This window comes from Abrus precatorius, unplaced genomic scaffold (genome assembly GCF_003935025.1).
Source record: "Abrus precatorius isolate BTA unplaced genomic scaffold, Abrus_2018 Scaffold8, whole genome shotgun sequence".
NCBI lineage: Eukaryota > Viridiplantae > Streptophyta > Magnoliopsida > Fabales > Fabaceae > Abrus > Abrus precatorius.
Window position 1 is genome coordinate 35,133,066 of NW_020874428.1, and position 24,748 is coordinate 35,157,813.

Sequence of the window (24,748 nt, forward strand, 5' to 3'; positions counted from 1 at the left end):
ACTACGATTATTTCAATTAGAAGACAAAAAATATCATTATTTCAATTAAAAATATATTGATTTCTAATCATTATATACTTTTACTAATAAATATACATTTTAAAATCAAAGAGGTTGGTAGCTTACAAATCAATTGGCACTGCAAGCTTTAAAAGTTGTTTAGGAACGAGAGTTTTTTTAAAAAAAAAAGAAGAAAAGACAAAATGTATATTTAAAATTAATAATTTTTAAAAAATATATATAAATTAATATATTAAGAAAAATTTAATTTATTAATAATATATTTATCATAATAAATAATATATAATTTTTTAATTTAAAATTAAAAAGTATATCTTTCTTTTATTTTTTTCTCCAAAAATCTTCTTCCAAACATAACAAAGAAACATAAATAAAAAAATAAAAAGCAACCTTGGTATGCATCCAATCACATAGAGTCATCTAGAAAGTAGGAAAGTCATGCTGAGCAATTGGAAAAAATAAACGGCAGAGTTGGATAAATTATTTTATCCGGGACCATGTAATCCAGCCATTCATGATTAAGATATGTGTTAATTTTTGAAAAAAATTTTAATGTGTCATTTTTTATTATTCGGATAATCGGATTATTCAATTTTTTACAAAATTAAATATTTTTTAAATATAATATTTAAAAATTTATAATAAATATAAAAATTATGAAAATATAAGAATAGTAATTTGTAATAAAAATAATGAATTTATTAGAATTTAAAATTAACTTATTTTATTTAAAAAATTGTCAAGTTTTACACTTTTCCATAGTTTATTAAAAATCTGATATTTTTATAGATAATATTTTCAAATAAATTAATTTTCTGCAATTGAAAAGGTGGTGGATAAAGGTAAGAATGCTTAGTTTAATGAATTAGGTATAACAGCCAATGGTTTAGGAACAGCTTAATGAAACTAATGAACTTGTGAGCAACTTTCTAATGTGGGCCCTCTCCCACTCACGCACGCACGCACTCACTCACAGCGAAGCATTCATTTCAAAACTCAAAAGTTGATACTAAACTTATGTCATCGTTTGTGGGGTTTTCTGCCCTGGACTATCCAATCCCCCTTTTGAATTGGAACATTGGCTCCAAAATATTTAGTAAGAGTTATTCCTCGCTCTGTTATTCTGTAGCATCGACTTATTTTTGTAGGGTTTAGGGTTTAGGGTTTAGGGTTTATTTATTTTAGGTCCAAGCTTGATTTATAAAAAAACTATATATTTTAATTTAATTAAAATAAATTTTAAAATTGGGTTTTATTTAATTAAATTTAAAATTTAATTAATTTATTTATAAGTTATAAAAAGATAAATATTAGTCTTGAAGATTAAATTTAAAGAATAAAAACTAGTAAAATTTTATTAAAATAAAAAAATTCAATACTCTTTTATAACTTCAATTTAATAAATAATTTTTAATAAAATTTCAATTTTATCACTTTTACATGCTTAAATCTGGTTCTAAGTGTTGAAGTTAATAAAATGTATAAGTTATTTATTTTTAATAATTTTAAATAAAAATTATTTACTGATTTAATATTTAAATAAATGTTTTTATGTTAAATAAAATAATAATAAAAATTTAATTTTATCTAAATATAAATGTCTTAAGATTAAAAAAATTATTACAAAAATAATAAATATTATATATGCAAGCTATTTAAAAAATTATTAATATCAATTTGAATTTTACAGATTGTCAAATTTAATTTTAAACTTAACTTTATTATTTAATTAGATGAATAATTTTGATCGAGCATTTAATGAGTTAAGCTAAAATAATTAAATTTATTTATACTTTTGGTTTTAGTTTATGTTTTAAAGTTTTTTATTTTATTTAAAGAGTATTTAGATGTTATTATTAAGATTTATAAAAATAATGTGTTTTAATTTTTAAAAAAATTATAATTAAGTTTATGAATGAACTCATATTTAATAAGGAATTATTGAACAAACAATTAAATAAACTAATTAACAAAATGAAGTTTAAGGTATTAAGTATTGAATATTGTAACTTTTTTGACGTGCATATTTGATTTTTAATTAGTAGAAAATAAAACACAAAACTAAATTAGAGCTGCTCTAAATGGATGATACTAAACTGTTTAGTGAGAAAAAAAATGGCAACGAAAAAACTACTAATGAAAATGGGGTTGTTGAATGTACTTTATTATAAATATTTACTAATTAATTGTAGTGCTCAAATTGATGATATAACTTGTTACTTTTGTCATTATTTGAAAGAACTTTCAACTTATTTATTTTTAACGTGTTCAGTTTCATCTTAAATATAGTACTTTAGTGCACATTGGCTTTGATTTTTACTAGTTTTACCTTCAAATTTATCGACTCGCTTACTTTTTTGGGTTGGTGTTAGTTGTAGTAAAAAAAAAGATATATATTTATTAATTGTTTGGATAAGTACAATGTGGTCTCTGTGATTACATAGAAATTAAATTGTATTTTTCAACGGTGTTTTGGATGAAAGAGAATATCTAAATTCTATTATTCTGAAATTTTAGAAATAGCTATCACTTGTTAGTAAGGGAGAAACTATTTTATTAGTTGATTATTATTTGAACCCACGAAATTACATTTATCTTAGTTATGTATAAGTATGTTTTTATTTTTTATTTTTTTGAGTAAATATTAATTTTTTCTCTATATATATAGATTTTGAATTTCTCCTGAACTCTCTAATAATTTATGTTTTACTTATAAAAAAATTAACAAAAATAGAGTATGAAATTTTTACTATTATATAAGAAAACCGAAGAGTCTTATTCACAAAGGGGAAAAACGCACTGTAAAAACCTTAAAGTGTAAGCACATTGCATGCAAGAAGCTAATATAGTTATTTAATTACTACGTTTTTTTTGCCAAATTTTATGCATATTTAACTTCAAAAATACAGTTTATGTTAAAATAATATTAAATTCAAATACAAAACTAGTCTATAATATACAGCCAAAAAAAAGCTGAATGCATGTTTTGAATACGTCGAAACAAGTTTCCCACGTATAAAAATGTGTATGATAGGCGTTATTCACTTTCATATTTCTATTTCAAATAATAACGAGCCTTAAAGATATATGAGCCTATTTACGTATAAGAATAACTAAATAACAGATATTGATGATCTTAAATCATAAATTATTTTTTAAAAATTAGTGTATTGTTAGTGTAAATATTTTATATTATAATTGATTAAAATATTAAATGAATATAACTTTAAAATAATTATTAAAAAATTTTAAAAATATTTTTTGACACGATAATTTATGATTAAATAATTTTATTGAAAACATTTATACAATAGTACATTTTAATTATATTTATATTTAAACAAGTCCAAAAATTATATATAAGTACAAAAGTTAGAAGATTTTTGACGTCAATACTTCAATTATATTAATAGTTATTATATTTATAAATATCACATTTTAACACTTATATATAATTTTTCATGCAATAGTTTGCAGGCCATTTGAAAAAGCTTAAAACTATTAAAAATATAAAAACACAACAAATTAACAAAACTTAAATATAAGTGAATTGTGAAAACAAAGTATATATTTTTAATTAATAAGTATATAGATATGTACATTATAGAGGACATGTGGATGGAAAACCTTGATAGACCACGAACAATTTTATTTAATTGTTTTATTTTTTAGTAAAAAATAAAAATAACGAGTCCCACGTTTTATCTTTGCCCCTTTCTTGTCGTGAAAGACTGAAAGTAGGTGTCAAATTAGGCTTGAGGCTTTTTCTTGTTTTTTAAGTTGATTTTAATAAGTATTTTTAAAATTAATATAAAACATTGAAAAATAAAAGTAATAAAAAACAAGTTTATATTAAACAAATTATTTTTGTAATCACTGTTATTATTATTATATATTTTATTCTCTTATTTATTTATCTAATTATAAAAGCATATTTTTATTTTATTTCCATCCATCTAAATGGTATATTTTTTTCTTCTTTAGTTATTTTTATAACGTAAACAAAGCTTAAGATTTGTTTACCCTTAGTACGCATCATATCATCATGTCATTTGGGAGAGAGAGAGGGATTATTATCCAATAAAATCAAATGCACTGCAGATATTAATGTTTTATTAAAGAAATAAAAACACAACTAGTTAGCAGAATAGTCTTCTTGTGGGAAGGGTTTATCACATTGATATCAATATATAATCTATATCACAGATCTATAGAGTCATGTTTAAATTTTGTCTTTTTTTTTTTTCCTTCTTTTAGCCTTGTCATCTTAAAATTTAACGAGTCATAAGGATTAATTTCCTACGGTAATAAAAAGGAATAAATGACTAATCAAAAGAATTATTGAAGCCAATAATGTTCTATAAATCTAATAACGGAAACAAATTTGATTTGATGCAACTATGGATAAAATGGGCTTTTTAATGAAACATTTTAAGCCTCTTTCTTTCTTTGGTATTTATGCTGGAGGGAGTCATTGAACTCTGAAACAGCAACGTTAGTCATTGCTGAATAATGGGCATTTAAAACGTCAACTACCATGTTTATATTTACTATATAATTGGTCAAGCTTAGCAACTATTCATATAATAAACATATCAAACTGATGTCATTAAAGTACAAGCATTCCAAATTATTTAAAAATCTTATCTCACGCCGCCCTTGTTTACCGTTCATATGGTAAAGAAAATTCTGGTTACCTCGTATGGCAAGGGGTTTGGTGCTGTCGACTGACCTCTCAACCTTAAACGCCATGGAAGGTCGCTTTTAACGTAATATAATAACATTCTTCTTAACCAATGTTTAACGGCATATAATCAAATTTTATATAATATTTTTTATTGAAAATTATAAATATTACAAAATTTGATATTTTAATAATATTAAATACTATAATTTGTTCTTACTGACTTGTTTGGTTCTTCGTTAGCACCTCTCTCAACGTAAAATTGATAAACTTTTGCTTAAATTTTCATTGTCGTATCTTGAGAATCTCGTAACTTCCGTCTGAACCCTTGTACAAATAAACTTCACGCCTCTTTATATACATGTTAAAAATAATTTATATTATTTTCAATTTTTTTATAAAAAAAAGTAACAAATTTTTTAAGATTAAAAAACAACAATTATATGTTCTAAATTTACAAAGTATTTTAAAAATATTCATAATCAAATTAATGATTCATTCTTTAATAAATAAATATATTCACTTGTATTATAATGAATAAGTGTTTTTTAAACATATACATATATATATATATGTATATATATCATGAAAAATAAAAACATAATATTTTTAAGAATTTTTTTATAATTAAAAAAATAGTTATACTTATTATATAAGAACCTAAATAAGTATAGTAAATTAGCAATTTCTTAACGAAGTAAAAATAAAGTTGTTTAGAAGATAATAATACACCCTTAATAATCATAGATAAGAATGAGTTAAGATGCATTATTGGTGGAGCATTGCTTATTATATAAAATAAATGGATGGTTGATAGCCTACATTTGGCAAAAAGCATTGAATCATTTTTTCACCAAGTGGAGAGGCACGTACACATAGTATGGCCCGCATGGAAAGAACCCTATGTTTCCGAGAAACTTCCTTTTTCTTTGTACAAAAGCTAATACATAAAGTTGATGAAGTCACGGGAAAATGAATTCAAATATGCATCGCTGAGATTTGCAGATGTCATCTTGTTTTGTGGTTGCCTTTGTGAATGGGAGTGTGTCATGATCCACCCAAATTGGCTTTTGCCTCACTTAAACTCCCCACATCACCAACCATGAAGAAGATTGCTGCCATTTAAGAGTCTCAAAAGCTAAATGGTCACCATGACCACCAATGATTTGAGTAATATATTATATTATTAGGTGCACTTGCACATTTTGCAAAAAAAATAAAAAAAACCCTTCGTTTTGGAGGGATCTCTTGTAAGTCTAGTGTCAAATTATTGAAGCTTAAAGAACACCAGCACATGCTTCCAAGATCTTAGGATTATAGAAAGTAGAAACTGCATCAAAGTGATACATTATCAGCACGGTGTTCAAATTTTGGTATTATTTTTCTTATACTGCATTTTTTATAATATTATTGATTTACTCAGAAGACCCCCCATCAACTATTGCACTTCGTGGACTAATTCTTGCCTCGTAAGAATGTTCAGATAAGAGATCAAGGACAGGTAGAATGTCAATTATAAAATAGCCCATGTGATAATTGACAGTAACCATGTTCGTCAAAAATATACGACTAAGATGAAATTTGAGAGGAAAAAGTGGGAACAAAGCATATTCTTGCCTATCAATACCCATGTCCATTAACTAAAGTATCCCGGTTCTTTTCGATTTCACTGTTGGTCATTGATCATCATTCATTAACTTTATTATTTTTAGAAGAATATGTAATTCATACGTAACATGGATAATGGGTAATTTTTTTTTTTCACAAAATCCAAGAACTTCAAAGAAGTTGAGAGATTTCCATAATTGGTGGGATTTACCTGCATATAACCTTTGTCCAATCAAGAGGGCCCTGACAAGGCAAGAAATAATAATATATTAGTGCATCAATGAGAACTTTTCCTAGCTCTGGAAAGCCAAATTCAATTTAAAAACACTTTATATTCACGAATCACATGGTTTTGTTGCCTTCTATTCAAAATGAATGATTGCCACACTGTTATGCTTACTATTTTAATTTTTATGACATAATTCATTACTTTGTCTTCGCAAAAAAATTGTTCCAAATTTTGTCTCTAATAAACATACATTAATTCGGTTCCAAATTTAGGATTCACGGTTTTAACAAAGTTCAAATGAAACCGAAATCAATAGAAACAAACTAGCGAATCAATATTAATCATAACTTCTAACAAATATAAATCCAATTTTGCTCATATTTCAGACTTTCACAAGCAAGGTGGTTCAGCGGCGGAAGCAAACTTGAATTGAGTTCCCTTATGCAGGGTAATTTACTAGAAAACCCAACTATATAATTCTTATTCTGAGGCATTCCCACCTCAAAAAATTTACCTTTTCTTTGTTTTGTACTTATGATTGGTTCAAGTTGTAACCAGTACCGTGAGAACTTCACATGGGTTGTCAAATGATAGTTGAAGCATGTTGGAGTGACGAGGGGGGATGTAGACATGGCGGTACCGTTCCAATTTCTCTTGTTTCTCATTGGTTGGGATGATTAGTCAAACACTCAAATATGTGCTTGTTGGGTAACCGACCCTCTAGGATTTTGGAACATGCAACTACTTTCACGCCAGCGACACTGAATAATTTAATGCTAAAATAAACTTCAATGAAATAAGATATTAAATAAGAGAGAAAATATGGGACGCACACATAGGGTAAGAGCCCCACTCGCTGCTAACTCGTAAATTTTCTTTCAAATACTATATGAAAGGTTTGAAAGAATGGGACAAAGGAGTTGATCTAAAGATTCTGTTCCCATATAAATGCAACCCAAGTTGCCCAACAAATTTTTCAGTTGCCCATGTTGGTCTCTAGAGGCCTTGCTGCTTTTGCTTGTCTCCAACGCCCAATTGCTAAGTGTCTTTCTTAAGATGGTTTTGGCGACAACAAAACATGTTATAGATATGATACAGTAGTTTTTTTTTTTATTATTTCTTTGTCCATTTTCCTCTTCTTTGGGGGAGTGGGGATGGTGAGAATTGTACCTCATACAATTAAATCCATATTCGTGGGTAAGATGAAGAAAAGACAGGCTTGGGATAAAATGGCAAGAGAAAACAGGAGTAAAATTGGAGCTTCGGAATTGGCGAAATTGGTGTCTCATAGAACTTTTTTGTGTAATCGCGAGAGGGGTGGGGGGGATTCACTTACTTGTGAGTTTGGTAGAAAATCCGCTTTCAAATTAGGGAAAATAATGGATAGCTTTGTTTTTATCTCAAGTATTATTATGAATTTGGTTAAGTAACGTTTTAGGAGGTTAGGTCAACGTCAATTCTTCATTTCACTATTAGGTTGGCCTCGTGCTTACTTGTTGAGAAAGCCATAAAGGTAACTCCCTTTTTTTATATAACCATGTTCCCATTACAATTACATAATTTATAAGGCATCATATCTTACGAAGAAAAAGGCACAACGCGCGGCAGACACGTGTGGGAAAAACCCGAAGTTATTTGCACGTTAGGATCTAACCCAATCAATACAGTTCTTTCTTTCCCTTGGGTTCACCAAAGTTAACACATGATAACAAAAATTAACCTAATGAAAGAAAAAGGAAAAATAACCAACTCTTATAATTGGAATTAAAAGAATAAAAATAAAAAGCTTCTTTCTTCAATAATTATATTATTTGTAATTACATGTCACAATTCAACTACAATTTGAAGAGTAGAAAAGAGGAGAAACAAGGGAAAGAGAGGAAGAGAGAAATGGTTTTGGAGTTACGAGGACATGGGGACACGGAAATTATCCAAAATTATCAACAAAATTCCCTTCACCATTCACAAGACACCATACCCTGTGTCCTATGAAGAGAGTTAGTGGTGGACCATTCCTCTACTATACTTGTAAAAAAAATCAAAAAGAAAAGAAGCATAATCACAGAATATTCACAGAAAAACCAAATCAATAAGAGTAGGCCAAACGTTGGGCCACACGATCCCTAAGAATTCCATTATACAAAGCTACTCTGTTAGCAGGCATTCCTCTGATCTTCGTTTCGCCATTATAATTCCTTTCAACCTTCGATTCTGACTTTGACTTGAAAGAATCCTCACTCACCCCTCGTCGCTTCCTCAACTCTTCTCCATCTCTACAAGACTCCACCACATCCTCCGCAAAGTGCACCCGTTTCTTCTTCTTGTTCTCCCTCTTCTTTCCATCTGCAAAAGCACAAGAACCCCACAATTGTGTCAGCAAAAGGAACAGTTTTGTAAATGTGGCGTGTGCATACAGAAACAGGGGAAGATTCAGTACCCACCAGAGGATAAGCAAGATCGCAGAATCGGAGTTGGAGAAGAGTGGATTTCGTGAACAGGCAAGTGGAGAGGAGGGAAAGACCTCTGCAAACGCAGAGCGAGAAGGATTACAGTACCTGAGACAGCCATGGCAGTTGCAAAGACCACCCCTTGTGAGCCTATCATTGAGGACATGATCTCAAGAAGAAGTAGAAGAAAGAAAAGAAAAGAAGAATTATAATGAATGTGAAGAGGTGGGAACTGAGGAGTTTTCTTTGTAGAGATGAGTGATATTATATAGTAATGGTGAAGTATGAGCAGCAGCCAGCAACATTTATTATAATATTATAATTTTATGTCATATAAAATGGAAAGTTGTTTCGTTTATAAGAAACTAATTTAATTTTATAAATAAAGAGAAGCACCAATCCAAATAGTTACTTCTTTGACGAATGATTGAAGAAAAGGTAAAGAAGAGAGGGTAAGGACCTGTAGCTATTTTACTCACCCAGTCATTTCTTTTTGTAAGCACTGACGTATCATTGCAACTTACGTGTTGCGTGACTTGTACAATAAAAATATATCAATTTAAAGATTGAGTATGTACTTAGAAATATGTTAAAAAGTCTTTAAACATAAATTTAATCTAAATTTTTTAATTAATATCATTAAAATAAACTTAAATTTATGTCCGTTTAAATATGAATTCAAACAGTAGACAAATTAACCTGATGCTATAACAATACCTGAGTTCAAACCTTTCATTGAAATTCAGTAGTTTGTTAAGTTTCATTTCACCCAGAATGATCTACACACAAAATCTTAAAACAATTTTTTATGGGCTATGGTCTTGGTGACGTTTATGATTAATGTGCTAGTACTTATAATTTATAACGAATATTATATATTATTTTACTTAAATTTAATTCAAATGGCGTTTACGTAATTAATTATACATTATATCTTTATGTTTTTTTTTTTCTCTTTTGTATTTTAAAGTTATATATATAAACCTTTGATCGAGAATAACAATATTACAATGTGTCATCACTGTACGCTCCAATAAGAATTTAGAAAAGGGTATGCTAAGTTCAATTTTTAATTTTAGTTATAATTTTTACATTAAAACTGTGTGTACATTGAGAATAATTAATTTTAAAAATAAAACAAACAAGATTTGAGTATTGAAATCGAATGCAACTAAGGATTGGACTTGCAAATGGATAAATTATTGATAAATGTTAACCAGTATATTGTTGGAGAAATTAAGTTTGGTTTTTATTTTTTTTAAAGATATGACAATGTATTAATTTCATAATTTTTAATATACTTTTTACGTAATTTTAATATTTTTATTGGTTATTTTTAATTAATATGATGAAAATAATAATTAAAATGTCTTAAATTGTTTAAAATTAAGTAATTAATATATTAATTCAACATTATATAACTATATCATGAGATATAAACTCGACTTTTGTTTATTTTTTTGAGAGTGCTCGAGTTTTGTGTTTGACAATAGAAGGATATATTTTTCTCTCCATAAACATGCACTCCTTTTAACCATTAAGACGCATTTTAAGGATAAAATCTTAAAAGGCTATGATTGTTAAAATAAACAATATCTTATACACAATTGTAGATTCAACCTATACTCACTTTCTCCATCCTACTGAAGTACCCTTGTGGTAAAGATGTTGCCAACTAAAGCAAAACATAAATTAAATAAATATTTTTAAAAAAAGTCAAACACTTCCATAGTTTAATTCAACTTATTTAAATAAACAAGGCATTCCTCACTATTATTTTGTGTTTTACAACTCAAGCCTAATATTTTAAACACACGCAATGTATATTCCATATTGAAACTATCTTTTAAATTTATAAGAAAAATATTATTTTTCTGAAACTTATTATTATGATGTATAAAATTATTAATAAATTCTTATTGAGAAAAATATAGTAAAAATATTTGTTACTAAATAATATAAAAATTTATTCAACTTAATTTTTATTATATTTTCCCTTTATTTCTATTGATTTAAATAAAAAAAATACAACGAAAAGAAGAAGGAAAAGATTAGCGGAAAACAGTATAATATTAAAGAAGCATGGGGAGTTGTGGAATGATTAAATAGAAAAATGTGATCCAATAAATGGAGCTTCTGGAAGCCATGACATGTCTGTCACGCCGAGGTTTTCTGCTTATAAATATTGCCTCAACAGCACAATTGAGAAGACTAATTAGAAAAATAACTCTTCTTGCATGCTGCCCAGAACCCCACTCTTTATGTTTTTTTTTTAAGTTATAATTAATGGGCGTTTGACATTTTAAAATTTACATATAATGTTGTATAATACCATCAATACTGTAACTTTATCCTTTAATTAAAATTAATATTTCTATTTTAATATCTGTTGCCATTTTTTAATTATTGAGATAAAAATTATTATTATTATTATAAAATACTAATTTTGTTTGAAAATAATATCATCCACACTTGCGTTATTGCATTAAAGTTTTATTTTTTAAATTATTACAAAAATATCTTTAAAAATTTGTTTGAAAATTAATTTTTAAAAAGAAAAAAATTATATAATAATTATTATTATTCGAGAGTTTTCAGACAAAAAAATTATAAATCTTTCAAAATGTTCTTAATCCTGTATCTTTTAATTTATTTGAATTTGAGAGTAATTTTTATTAACTTTAATTTTTTTCTCCTTTTTTAAATTATTTTTTTCTTTTCAAATTTCTACACAAATTTCATCTTAAATAGATGATAATAAGATTAAATAAAATTTAACCAAATGAAAAGTTGAATACGCATGTAATTTGTCTTACAAACAAATATTTCTTTAAAATATTAGTTAAAGAATATAAAATTAGAGTTTTAATTAGAAATATAGTAACAAATTTTTAATTTTTTAAACTTTAATTTTATGATTTTTTTAATGTATTTGATATTCTGGTTAATTTTTTTCATATATTATTTGCAACACTTGTTTGCTTGAAATAAGAAAAGGAAAAAAAAAGTTAATAAAATATATTTATAAAAATTACATATCACTCAACAAAGAGGAAAAATGAAAAAAAAATGCGATGCTTCCTTGATAGAGAGAAAATGGGAGGTTAATATATATATATATTAAAATCACAAATAATATTAAAGAGTTTATTTAACAAAATTTATTTCACTATTTTTCAATTAAATAAGAGAAAAATCAAAAGTTTTCTCTCCATTCAAATAATAATAATAAATTAAATTTATTTTATCTGTTCTTCTTTTTTGTTCACTAATTTCCTCTCATCATCCAAATGAGAAGCTTATTAAGTAAATGGATTAACAAAAAAAAAAAAATCGCTATCTAACTATCATTCTTGTTAAAACACACTTCGAAAAAACATTTCCGGCAGAAAAAGTTTTGGCCTAAAAGAATGTCTCATTCGTAAAATGTTAATAATGGGTTGAGTCTTAATAGAGTATCATAATATCTAACTTTATATCTATGTTGTAAGGATATGTTCATATTCGTATGAATAACAATTTTAATATCGTTTTTATGTTTATTTGGTAATTAAATTTTTATATTTATCTTTATTATTTGTACTCAGTCTAAAATTCTTTGACTTTGAATAAATATTTATCATTCTCATTATAAATTGTCTTTTTATAAGTATAAATTTCATTGTCATCCTTACTTATTCCATGACAAGAAAAGCAACAGTATTTACATTACTCAATTTGGACCCAAAAAAAAAAAAAACTCAATTTCTTAGAATCAATAAATTTAAATTATTTCGTAAAATTTTTAATCATACTTTAAAAATTTGTAAATATATTTTAAAAGTTTTCAGTTCAATCTTTAGCTACAATTTTGTAAAATAAGTGGACTTGTCTGAAAAAAAAAATTAGTTAAAGAGTTTACTGATTAAACAAACTAATGAGTTAATCTTTGAAACTTTTCAATTAAGTTTATGTAATTAAAATTCTAAAATAGTTCTAACAGAGAAACTAAGTTAAAAATAACTTAAAACTCTAAATTTTAATTATAAAATTTAAAATATAAATAAATGTAAAAAAAATTTAAAAATTTTAATGATATTGTAATGATAACATGTTGCGAATTATTTCGCTTTATTTATTTCCAATGAATGTCTCGTGTCATTATAAAGTTATCAGAGTCGTTAATTTTAATTTTTATGAATGAATTTAAATATTTTAAAATAGTTTTTAAAAAATATTTTTATGATTTTTATTCTCAAAAATAATATTTTTAATGAAAAAAAACTATTTTTGATGGCTTACTCTTTACTCAAGAAAATGAGATTAACATTTGGCAAAAACTATTAAAAATTTTTACGCAGGTGGGACCTTACAAAATGATAATTTGCAGCAGTCCAGTCCTAATTTACGGATTTTCTCAACTACCGTGTTTAATTTGTACATTGCGGCTTTTGGAAGCATGATTATGACTAATTTCATATGACTAATCAATCATGCACAGCTCAATGGTATCCCCCCATCAACAAAGAGCAGAAATGCAATTATGTCTATTAAATATCATATGACTAATTTCATTTGTAAAAAAATAAAAAATCACATGAATACTCTCTAAAGCTAAATTTATATAGCACATGGGCTTAAAATTTTGCTGTCTTCTTTATTTAAAAAGACCTTATAGAGAATCACCTACTTTTGTTCTTCCAAACAATCAATAGATTTCGAACAAAAAAAGAAAACAGTGGAATTGTAGAAAAAAAAAGCAATGTAATTCATATGTTCACAAATATTTTTTTAATAAAAGATTTTAGAGTTGATATTAAATATTTATAAATAATACATTTTTATAAAAAAATACAATTATTATATTAAAGTTATAAAAATATAATAAATATTTTTTTCTAATAAACTTTTATTATTATTAACTGTTTATCTTCAGTCTTAAAAGTTGATTTTAATAAAATTCTCAATAAAAAAATAATTTTATGATTTTTTTTTATATTTTTCAAAATATTATTTTTATTTTAAAAAAATAATTAGAGTTTATTTGTTTTAAAGTTTTTAGAAAGCTAATTCTTCTAATAATGTTAGACATAATTTTTTTAGGAATGCTTTTTCTCTACAAGAAAAGCTTAAACCAACTAGTTTACGTTGATATATTTGACCAGGATGTTAATTTAGTGCATAGATTTTTATTTTTTATTTTTTTGCCTGAATATATAATATCGATATTTAAGTATTAAGTTAAGTTGTAAACACTTGAGCGGTGTTTAGTACGAGAAATATTATAACATTCCAAGAAATGTAATATAAGAATAAAAAATTATCATATTTAGTCGAGAGAACTAAATATATCAATTTGTTTCAACAATAAATCTTAAAATTAATTTTAAAGATTTAAAATAAAAAAATTTCTATGAAAAAGTTTTATTACTCTAAAATATAAGAAATATTTTTTTAACAAAACTTTAAGTTATTGCTTAAAATAAATTCTAAAGGGCGATGTCAATATTTTCTAAACATGTTAATTTGTTATTAGGCGAAGGTAGGACTTTCTCAAAATATTTTTTTTTTCATCATAGATAGTTTTTTTTATGAAAACAACCTTATTTGGACTGAAAATATTTACATGATAAACTATGTCTCAGCAACAATTTTTCATACACAATGTTTAAACCTGAGACCTTTTGTATAAAAATCAATCATATACTATTTAAATCAACTTCCTATTGGTATTTTCTCATAAGATTCCAGTGCAAAACTAAAAATAATTTAATTAAAAATGAAAAATGTTATACCAAACGTCATCTTAAATTAAATCTAATAATAAACCGAAGACAATGTAAAATACTAAAAATTGAAGATTTTCACATATTGGGATTCCGTCTATTTTAAACATAGTGCATCATTTATCTCGTTTATTTCTCTCTCAAAATATTCGCAGTCCTCAATTATGTATTCTTTAAATCAAAATCATGTTATATGATATTAAGAGTGAAATCACAACCTGGGAAAGTAACCTCAAGAACTGGGAAACGTTAAGCACACTCAAAAACTTGTGGATGCAAGGGGTGCAGAGAGAAATGGGATTGATTAAATCACAGTTGGGAATGTTTGGAAATGAGCTTGCTGACAGTGGAAGCAGGGTGGATTGAGGGATTGATGGCGATAGGAGAAACTTGGGAAATGAAGCGCCACTCTGTAAATCATTCTTCCCATAATTGGAAATTCTCTGCTTCCTAATTTTCTGGGAAAGACAAAAGAAAATCCAGGCGGAAGGAGAGAAACATGGGTAACAGTGTAAAAAAGAATGAAAATTATTGTGGATGTTTCAATAAGGAACAAGGAAAGAGGGAATTGGTGATTTCAACTCGAGAATAGATGGATAGATTATGCTATTTTTGGGTTGGATCTGTTAGTCGTTTACAAAACTAACCAGCTCTTATTTTCCTTTCTTTGGTCTATCTGCAATGAACGTCTCTTTTGGTAGGTATCGGTTATTCAGTATTTCACTTTCAAAGCATGACATGTTGATGAGATTATACAAAAACAGTGTACGCGTAATAAATCAAAGGGGTAAACTATAACAAGATGTGTCAGGACTAATGTCCTGGGCAACCTGGAGGAGGAATTCTACGTTGATATCATCAGGGTAATGTTGTAAAAGTTTTAAATTGGCCACAAAATCACCACTTAGCAGTCTACTTTTCACGCAAAGTAGCATTGCACAACAGATTCGAAGAAGCATATCCTGCGAAAAAGATTTTAGCTAGGCAACTTATTATTAATCTAAATGACATAGTAAAAGACTAAGCAGCCAAACACTGTAAAATCTGCACTAATATTGCAAAATTGAGTATTAATTTATCCGGAAAGATAGCCGAGGAGTTTGGTTCAGAGGGAGATACCTGAACACCAAAAGGATTACTCAGAAGTGTATCCCATATTCTCAAGATAGACTCAAATCTGAACTCTTGCGTGAGTAGCAACGTAATCCACCGGAATGCATAGAATTGTGGTTTAACCTGCTCAAGAGATTCAATTGCATCAATTTAAATAGAATGGAACCGTACAAGCTGTTGAAGAAAAAAAGTATAAAGGTTCTACCTTTGTTGTAAATTCAAGATGATGCCATAATTGTTCGTCATTTACTTTTAACAAATCTGACAACCGAGAAAGAGTTGCAAGGATGCCACTTGAACTATTATCCAATTGTTGGCAGAAATGATCCACTGAGTCTCCCAAGATTCGAACAAAACAAGAAAAGCTATCTGCCTCTGCATTTTCCTAGTAGAAGGAAAGCAAAGCATAAATAAATAACAAAGGATAAAATTATATTCCTTTTCGTCGGCGGAATTTATTTGCGCGGACAACCTTCAAGAACAAAATTGTGAAGTATGATACAAGAGGATGACAATTTTTGTACAGCAACATGTAATTTTAAACTGGCCAAGTCTAATAACCAGTCTGGTAAGTTTTACGAATCATACTCGACCGGTGTTGGTTCATGTCTAAAACAGAAAGAAATTAAACGTCCAAATTGTCTAGCAGTATAACTTTCAGGCTTCCGCACATGTTGGTGAGAGCATAGAGAATCATAAGCAGTATTGAAAGACATATATATATTATATACTCAAATTCAAATTTTGAAAACACAAGTGACCCTTCTTCAACCATTAATTTTGGTTTCCTGCTGAGTGCATGTTGTACGTCATATATACCATTTATTAACCCTAGCCAAAGAAACAATGAAACTGGCACAAATCACACACTATACAGTTATGCTGGGAAAGTGCTTACAGCATTTTGCTTGTCATTGTCACTACTAAATACATAGTATAATGGTGCCAAGACCTCGTTCATGCCTTGCACATAACAAATTGCAGGATTTGATTTTGCAAACAGGAGAAGGATATTCTTCATCGCTTCCTATTGGCAAAGTATCGAGAAAAACTTCAATCATAGTAGAACTCCCTAAATCTACTACTTTACACTGATAAGTGAAAACAAAATTGAGGATCGTCTGATAAGTAGCTCACATAAAATCAGAACTCACAACAAATTAACAGAAAACTTGTAGATTTTTTTTTGGGTGCGGTTAGTTACCATATTTTTGCGACTAAATGATGACTCCCCTGAGAAGAATGGGATATCTGGATGTGTACGCTGCAGATCTCGATCTATCTGTTCTACTATCTCTGTATGCTACAAGACAGACAGACAGTGATAAGCATAGACTTCACTATCCTGAAGGCATTAAGCCAAAATTAACTTTGAAATGGAGGAGAAACTTACCTGAAAATATTGACTCCAAAGACTTGTCTTACCGAGGCTCAAAGGGTGGTCTTCATGAGAAATTTCTAGTCGCCTAAGGGGGCCATCAACATCATTGTCCTCGTGCTGCCTTGTGGAACTTACTTCTTCATATTCCCTCCAGATATGTTCTGACTGTATTAGATTCAACAATATGATCAGTGAAAACTGGAAAGCAAGAGCTACAACACAGATAACACCAGATACAGCCAGGTAAACATTTCATATTTATGTAACTACTTACGTGAAAATGTACAAATCAGCAGTGTATTACCAGATTCAGGAGAAGCTCCTCTTTCAGATTAGCATATTTTTGTCTATTCTCTTCGAGTTGCTTCTCCCACAGGTCATGAGATGAAGGTAAGTAACCCAAGAGGAGCTGGTTCAGGAAATCATAGCAAGACAATCAGCTGCTTCTATCCAGACATAACTACAATCAAAGGAATTTATACTTTTGCAAATGCAACATAAGTACAATATCTTCATCACTAGATGGCATGAAAGTCATAGGCATAATATAATATTATATTCCTCGCTATCAATTATAAGCATTAAGGTATTTAATTCACATATTGATGTGAGCACCAAAGTGTTGAAATTCCATATCTAGGAACTAATATGATGAAGTAATTACCTTCCAAGCCGTTGCACGCAAACCTCCTCCATTAGGAATACCGGTGCTGGCAATTCTTTGCAGCTTTTCCAAATTAATCTCACCTTGAGAAAGCTGGATAATAAAAGAGGTAAATGAAGGAACAATAAAGAGCAAAATTAAAGGAAATCATGCATAACCATTTCCATATTTCTTCTCCAATCACGGCCAACCTCGTAATCGAGATCCGATCTTTTCTCATCCTCCGAAATGGATTTCAATACAGAAACCGGAGTGAAAGAACCCTTGTTCAATCTCTGCTGGACTTTTTGGTCCTTATCATCATCCATAACTTCGTCACCACCTTCATTCTCCCTGTTAAACCCTAACTCGCCGGGTCGAATCGGCTCCAGCTCTTCGCCAGACTCGAGTTCGAACTCGGATCCTCCTATTTCGTTTCCTTTTTCGTCAAATCGGGCGACCAAGCTGCCTAGCCGGTCGGGAAAGACACTCCGAGTCTTGTCCGGAGCTGGAAGCTTGAGCATGGGGGTCGGCTAAGACCGAGTTTATAGAGATGATCGGCCGAGTTGAGACGATAGGAAGTGGAATTTGGAAGGACGAGAGAGGAGCATGGGTTGTCGTTCTACTCTTCTATGACTCAGATACCAAACTCGGTTACTCAGAAGAAGAATGGTAGTTAAGGAAGGAGTTAACCGTTGAATGGTAGGAAGGCGCCACAAATTTAAACCATTGAAATATTTGGGCCAACTGGACCGGGCATTTTTGGGCTTTGACTATATGCATAGGCACACGGAAAACAATTAATATTAAAAAATAATATATGTAAAAAAAAAGAGTGCATCAAATTTAAATATTTATATTATTTAATATATTTTTATAAAATATAAAATTAATTATTTTAACTTTTAAATTATTATATATTATTTTTTAATTATAAATATCAAAATTTTATATAATTTAAATTATTTATATGTTATCTAAAGTTTGATATTTATTGATATTTAAAAAAATATTATCCGTCAAAATAAAATAATATAATAAAAAATATAATAATTTTATTTTTTATAAAATTTATTTATTTAATAACAAAATTTAAACTAACAGTTGAATTAATTAATTTTATATTTTATAACAAAATTATTAAATCAAGTAAATTTGAGATTCAATATAAAAAAAAATTAATTAAAAATATTAATGTATCTTATAAGGTAACAGTAATAATAGCTTAGTATGTTTAAAATTAGTTTGGTTGGATAAATATATAAATTTAAAAATTAAACGTACAGCTTAATAATAATACGTGATTTTGTTGACGTGACGTATTTGAATCTTTGATTAAATGATTCATGTATCGTGTTCATATTCTTAAAATATTTTTTTAAAAATTAAAAAAATAAGTTAAAATATTTAAATACTTAAAATTAGAGTTTCCAGAGGTTTGAGCGATATAATGAATTTAATTAACTCAATTCAATTAAAAGTTAATTAAAACTTAATTAAGTACAAGTTATTCAACTTAATAATAACTCAATGACTAACTATAAAAAAAATTATTAATCTATAAAAATTAATTGATGTGGTGCAATTTAAAATAAATATAATTACATAAATGAAAATTTAAAATTTATTTTTAAGTTTATATTTTATTATTATTTTAATATTTCTATTTTAATAATACGTTGTTAAATATGTATGATGTTTTAAGCCTTAAAATATTGACATCGATTTTATTTTTTAGTATTTTTAATAAAATAATGATATAGTTTATTCATGAATTATTTTTAATAATTATAAAAATATTATATTCTTAGTTTTTTATTTAACTTTATTTATTTTTATATAATGTATTTTTTTAGATTTTTAAACTTTTTAATTTGTTTAAAGTGAATAATTAAAGATTAACAAATAATTTAAATACAGAAGAGTTGTTCTTTAGTAATGTTATCTGCATAACAATTCGCATGATAATTTTTAGAAAATAAAGACAGTTGGTAAATATACCATAAGAATTAAAAATGTACACTTAAATTATGAATATATGGTTAACGTTTTTTAAACAGAAAAAAATGATATTAAAATTTTCCTTAGATATTAATCGTAACTAATTATAGAAGTATGATTAAATATTAAATACACCATAAAATTTGATCAAATAATCTGTATTGTAAAGTGATTAATATGGAGCTTCAGCAATTAAAAAATATCTTTATGGAAGTTATATGATTTTTCCCTTTTGAATCCATTTACTAAATAAATCAAGAGAATAAAATAAAATATATTTTAATCCTATTTTACTTTTTATGTTAACAGTTAGAGGTTTTGAAGGGTTGGCTTTGCCCATGGAAGACTTCAGAACACATGTAAGGGAGAATCTGAAAAGAAACAAACTTCAAAGTGCATTAAATTTATTCTTTGTTTTTTATTTCTCCTCAGTAAATAAATTAAGTAAAACTCAAATTAAGATCAATAAAACTAAATATTGGTAGTCAAATTAAATTAAATAATATTGAATAATAATAAAACTAAAAAAATTAAATTTAATATTTTCATTAATTTATGTAATTTAGTTCAAATATCTTATAAAAAAAATTAAAGGAAGTGTTGTAATTTTTTAATGTATAATAATTTGGTTCTTTAATATTAAGAGTTTGTAATGTATTTGTGTTTATTATAACTTTGCATCATAGGTAATGTATTTTAAAAATGAATTTTATTTATTTATTATTATTAGTTAAAAAATATAAAATAATTATTAGGTAGTTAATCAAATTGTAAACAAAAGTATCGAGTATGAAGTTTTTAATATCCAATAGATATGGAGATAGGGCTCAAATTGTTATTGCTTCCATAAATATGGAATGAAAATGCGTAATTTTTAAAATATGAATATAAAAATAAATGCTATATTATTTTATTCAAATTTTATGCATTTTTTTATAAATGAGATGTAACATTAATTAGGTTCTTCTATGATGTTGTTAAGAAGTTAACTTATTTGTATTTCACACTAAGAAATACTAGAAAAATAACATATATTTTATCTACAAAATAAAAATCTAAAATGACATCTATTTAGAGTTTGTTTGTTTTTTTATTTTTAAGAATAAAAAAAGTGTTTGTTAACATAAGTTTTATTTAATTTTTATAAATTAGAAAACAAAATTGAAACAAAGAAGCTCTTAATTTGTAATCATTGGAAGAAGATATCAATTTCGTATTTATATGTATGAAAAATAATTTTAAACATAATTTTTCAAGATTGAAAAGGTGTTGTCTATTTTTTAGCAATTCAAACAATGAAAATTCTACTTTTAATAAATAAAAATATTTTTAATTAATATATTCAAAATAATATTAATTTAATTTATTATTTTCATATTAAATGTAATCATTATAATATTTAATAATAATATTTATATTTATTTTATATTATTTAACTACTATATTTTTATTTCTGTATGTAAGTGCATAATAATCATTTTTTTATAATATACATAAGACAAACGCTATATCAAACTAAACAAAAAACGACAAACATTATCCTACCGCACAGATTGTTTTGGGCAGGGAATTATTTAAGGTTTCTATATTTTGTTTTTAAAAAATAAAAAATAAAAAATAATCTTAGGATATTGGTTATTATAATGAAAAAATTGTGAAAAAATATTCTATTTAAAATGTAAAAAAATATTATGTTAATTTTAAACAATTTAAATGTTTATTAAATATATAATTAATTTTTAATCAAGATACTTGTCAGTAATTAAGACCTTTTAATTAATAATTTTGAGATACATTTTGTGTTAATAAAAATTAAGTTACTTCTTAAAATAATTTTTAGAATAGGAAACATTAATACTTTGATAATGTATCTTTATTTTTTATTTTACTCTGGTCTTCAAACTATTTTTTGTTCTCTAGTTTGATCTATTTTTTTAATTTTTAATTATGATAGTGACAAATCGTTACAATTAACAAAAAAAAATCTCAATGTGTTGCAGTAAACAATTATTTGACAAATAAACTAAATTAAAACAAAATAATTAAGAAGACAAAGGATCAAAATAAAATAAAAACTTAATTGTTAAGAAAACAAAATTAAAAAATAAAAGTAGTAATAATGTCTCTAAATTAAAATATGTAAACTTGTTAATTATTTTGCCAGAATGTATTTAGAAAAATAGATTTGATTAGGTGATAATTTAAAATTGAAATAAACATACGCAAAGTAATGTAGTAGAAAACACTGATTCTTAAATCTGAACAACTAGGGAACGGGCCAAGTGTCTTTGTATTAAAGGTTTGAGGGAAGGGCTTCCTATTTCAATATCACCAATCAAACACGCAAAGTATATATATATATATATTGTGTGTGGGTAAACCTAACCACGAGCAGATCCAAGGAAGGCTGGAAGAGTCTTGATATTCGATTCAATGATGTGAAAGAACTTCGAAAGCTGTCTTCACCTTTTAAATACAAGAACTCTTGGCCTTTTGCATTATGCAGACGGATGCACCAAGTAATAAGTGTGTGTAACTTACATAATGTTGGAGCCCTACACGGGACCATTCAACCTTTATTATAAATGAGCAAAAGAAAACCACGCTTAACCAAACTAACAATCATATGAGGCCTATTAAATAAGAATTAATGTGAGGGAACTTTTGACTATTCATATCATCAAAATTAACTCATATATATAAGAATTTCTTTTAGTGGAGGGGAGATAAATTAATTTTAATCATATAATTATAAATAAATAGTTAAGACTTAAAAATATTTTACTTATTTTAATCCACAAATACGTCTACGCATTTGTGGATGCATAATGTATGCTTATATATTAATCAACTTTAGACACGTCAAATTTCTGAAAATACGTTGTGCATTTAAATTATTTGTGTGAAAAAAAAGTGTATAATTGAGTTATTCTTTTTAAGGAAAACTAATTATGCAAAAGCTAATGCTTCAATCAAATCATATTTACTATGGAAGAAAACAACTTATAACTTGCATTACCTGTGAAATCGATTTAAGGGAGAAGGGATCATTACTATTAAACGTACATGAGATTTCGAGTGTAATAGATTGTAACTATATTTTTTTATTTATGAAAAAATGATTATATACACCATTGTGCCAAACCAATCAAGCTCTTAATTTAATTTAAACAAAACGATATATTTCCATGATAATTAATTAAAACCAAACGTACGTTCGTTGATGTAGACGTATCGTATCTTCTATCACCTATTTTGAATCAAAAGTATATGTATCAAACACCAATTTATACTCATTTTCATAATTTAATATATATTGTAATTGTTGAGATTTTTAAGCACCCGTAATTACTATATCTTTATATTTCAAAAATTTATAATTAAATAAAGTTTTAACTAAGACAATATCAGTTTTTGAGACTATGAAGTTGTGAATTTGTCCCTCACAGATGGTTTAATCTAATTTGAAGAATCAAATTGGAAATGTGAAAAAATAAACAGCGCGTAGCATGGACGGCAAAACTTACCTGTCATGATCTGTTGATTAATATCTATATATTTTCAATTTTAGGTGCATTTTCTATTTTTTCAAGTTTATATGTTTCCAACTTGCTTCAACTCTTCATTAGGGGACCACCGACAAACCCCCAAAATTAGTGAAAACACTGCAAAATTACCTGACTTAATTCATCTAATGATTTTGGTATTGTAAAACCTCTTTTGTCGAAAGCATTGCACAAGAGCTCATATATATTGAGCAAAAATTTTTATCCTTTTTTTGACGCACACCGATGAGATTGGAGGAATAGTCAAATGGCTTGCAATACAATGAAGAGATCGACCAAGCTCAGAAATAACAGGATGAGAAGGACTGCTGAGCAAATGCAAAATCTTCTAAACGAGAGATTACAAATGTGTAAAAAATTTTAGGAATTACTGCTTACGGCTGTTATTTTTGCTCAATCATCATATTTATATCCATATTTTTCATCTTCCTCTTTTTTTCCTTCTTTTTCAATCATATCATCTGTTACATCTTTTACTCTCTCTTTCTTCTTATCACTCATTTCACACATTTAAAATCAAAGGATTATTTTCCATATTTGATTGCTGCATTATGGACAACTTTAAAATATCCATGTGCTGTAGCATTCACTAATTAATAGAAGTGTTCTATTTTAGTATGATCGTGGGATTGGTGGTGATGGCTTGAAAATATTGTATGATATATATTGTATAACATCTCAAAATCAAAATGATTTTGTTGTTTAAATGGGAAATGGATTCACAGAGATTGGCATTGGAAATTTAAATAGACGCGTGCATGTAACTTGTGAGAGGTGACTGTACTGATTCTTAGAGCTGATTATTCAAAAATTAAAAAAATGCACATCTTTTAAGATTAGCTCTTATTCATCTAATAATTTACAAAAGATAAATCTATATATAAGATATATTAATTTTTATAAAATAAATTAATTACAAAAAATATGTTAAAAGATGTGTTTGAACCGTGTTACTAACATTTCTACTATCTACAATTACAAATCCACCATGAATTAGTAACAGGTGAAAAAGTCAAAATGGCTTGACAGCCTCGTTGGCAATCGATGGTCTAGTCGTTTTGGTACTTCACTAATATGAGGGATCTTTTTACAGTTTGTTCATAGCCTTGGTTCTTCGTTATGTACATAATGGTAGTTTTTTCAATCAGCCAAGAACGGCTTTATTTCGTCAAAGAGATAAGTACTCTGCAAAATTACATTAGACCTTGATAGGAGTTCTCTAATTAAGATTATCACAGCCATCATAAACTGGCACAGTAGTCACCTCCAATGCATTGCAGTACATAACCC

The 24,748-nt window shown here is 26.9% G+C and overlaps 2 protein-coding genes across 2 annotated transcripts; both read right to left on the minus strand.

The window, feature by feature from the left end:
- Positions 1–8,392: 8,392 nt before the first annotated feature.
- On the minus strand, positions 8,393–9,253 carry LOC113847969. Its single transcript, XM_027477310.1, has 2 exons — positions 8,984–9,253; positions 8,393–8,885 (listed from the first exon to the last, which is right to left on the minus strand). The coding sequence occupies exons 1-2, from the start codon at positions 9,153–9,155 to the stop codon at positions 8,629–8,631; spliced, it is 429 nt and encodes a 142-aa protein (XP_027333111.1). The 5' UTR covers positions 9,156–9,253; the 3' UTR covers positions 8,393–8,628.
- A 6,280-nt stretch (positions 9,254–15,533) lies between these two features.
- On the minus strand, positions 15,534–18,415 carry LOC113874775 (TBC domain-containing protein C1952.17c-like). The gene is made up of 10 exons (XM_027512989.1): positions 18,104–18,415; positions 17,893–18,005; positions 17,754–17,766; positions 17,553–17,657; positions 17,261–17,413; positions 17,072–17,170; positions 16,751–16,894; positions 16,073–16,252; positions 15,874–15,990; positions 15,534–15,716 (listed from the first exon to the last, which is right to left on the minus strand). Exons 1-10 carry the CDS (start codon positions 18,413–18,415, stop codon positions 15,534–15,536), a joined length of 1,419 nt encoding a protein of 472 aa, XP_027368790.1.
- Between the last annotated feature and the right edge of the window lie 6,333 nt (positions 18,416–24,748).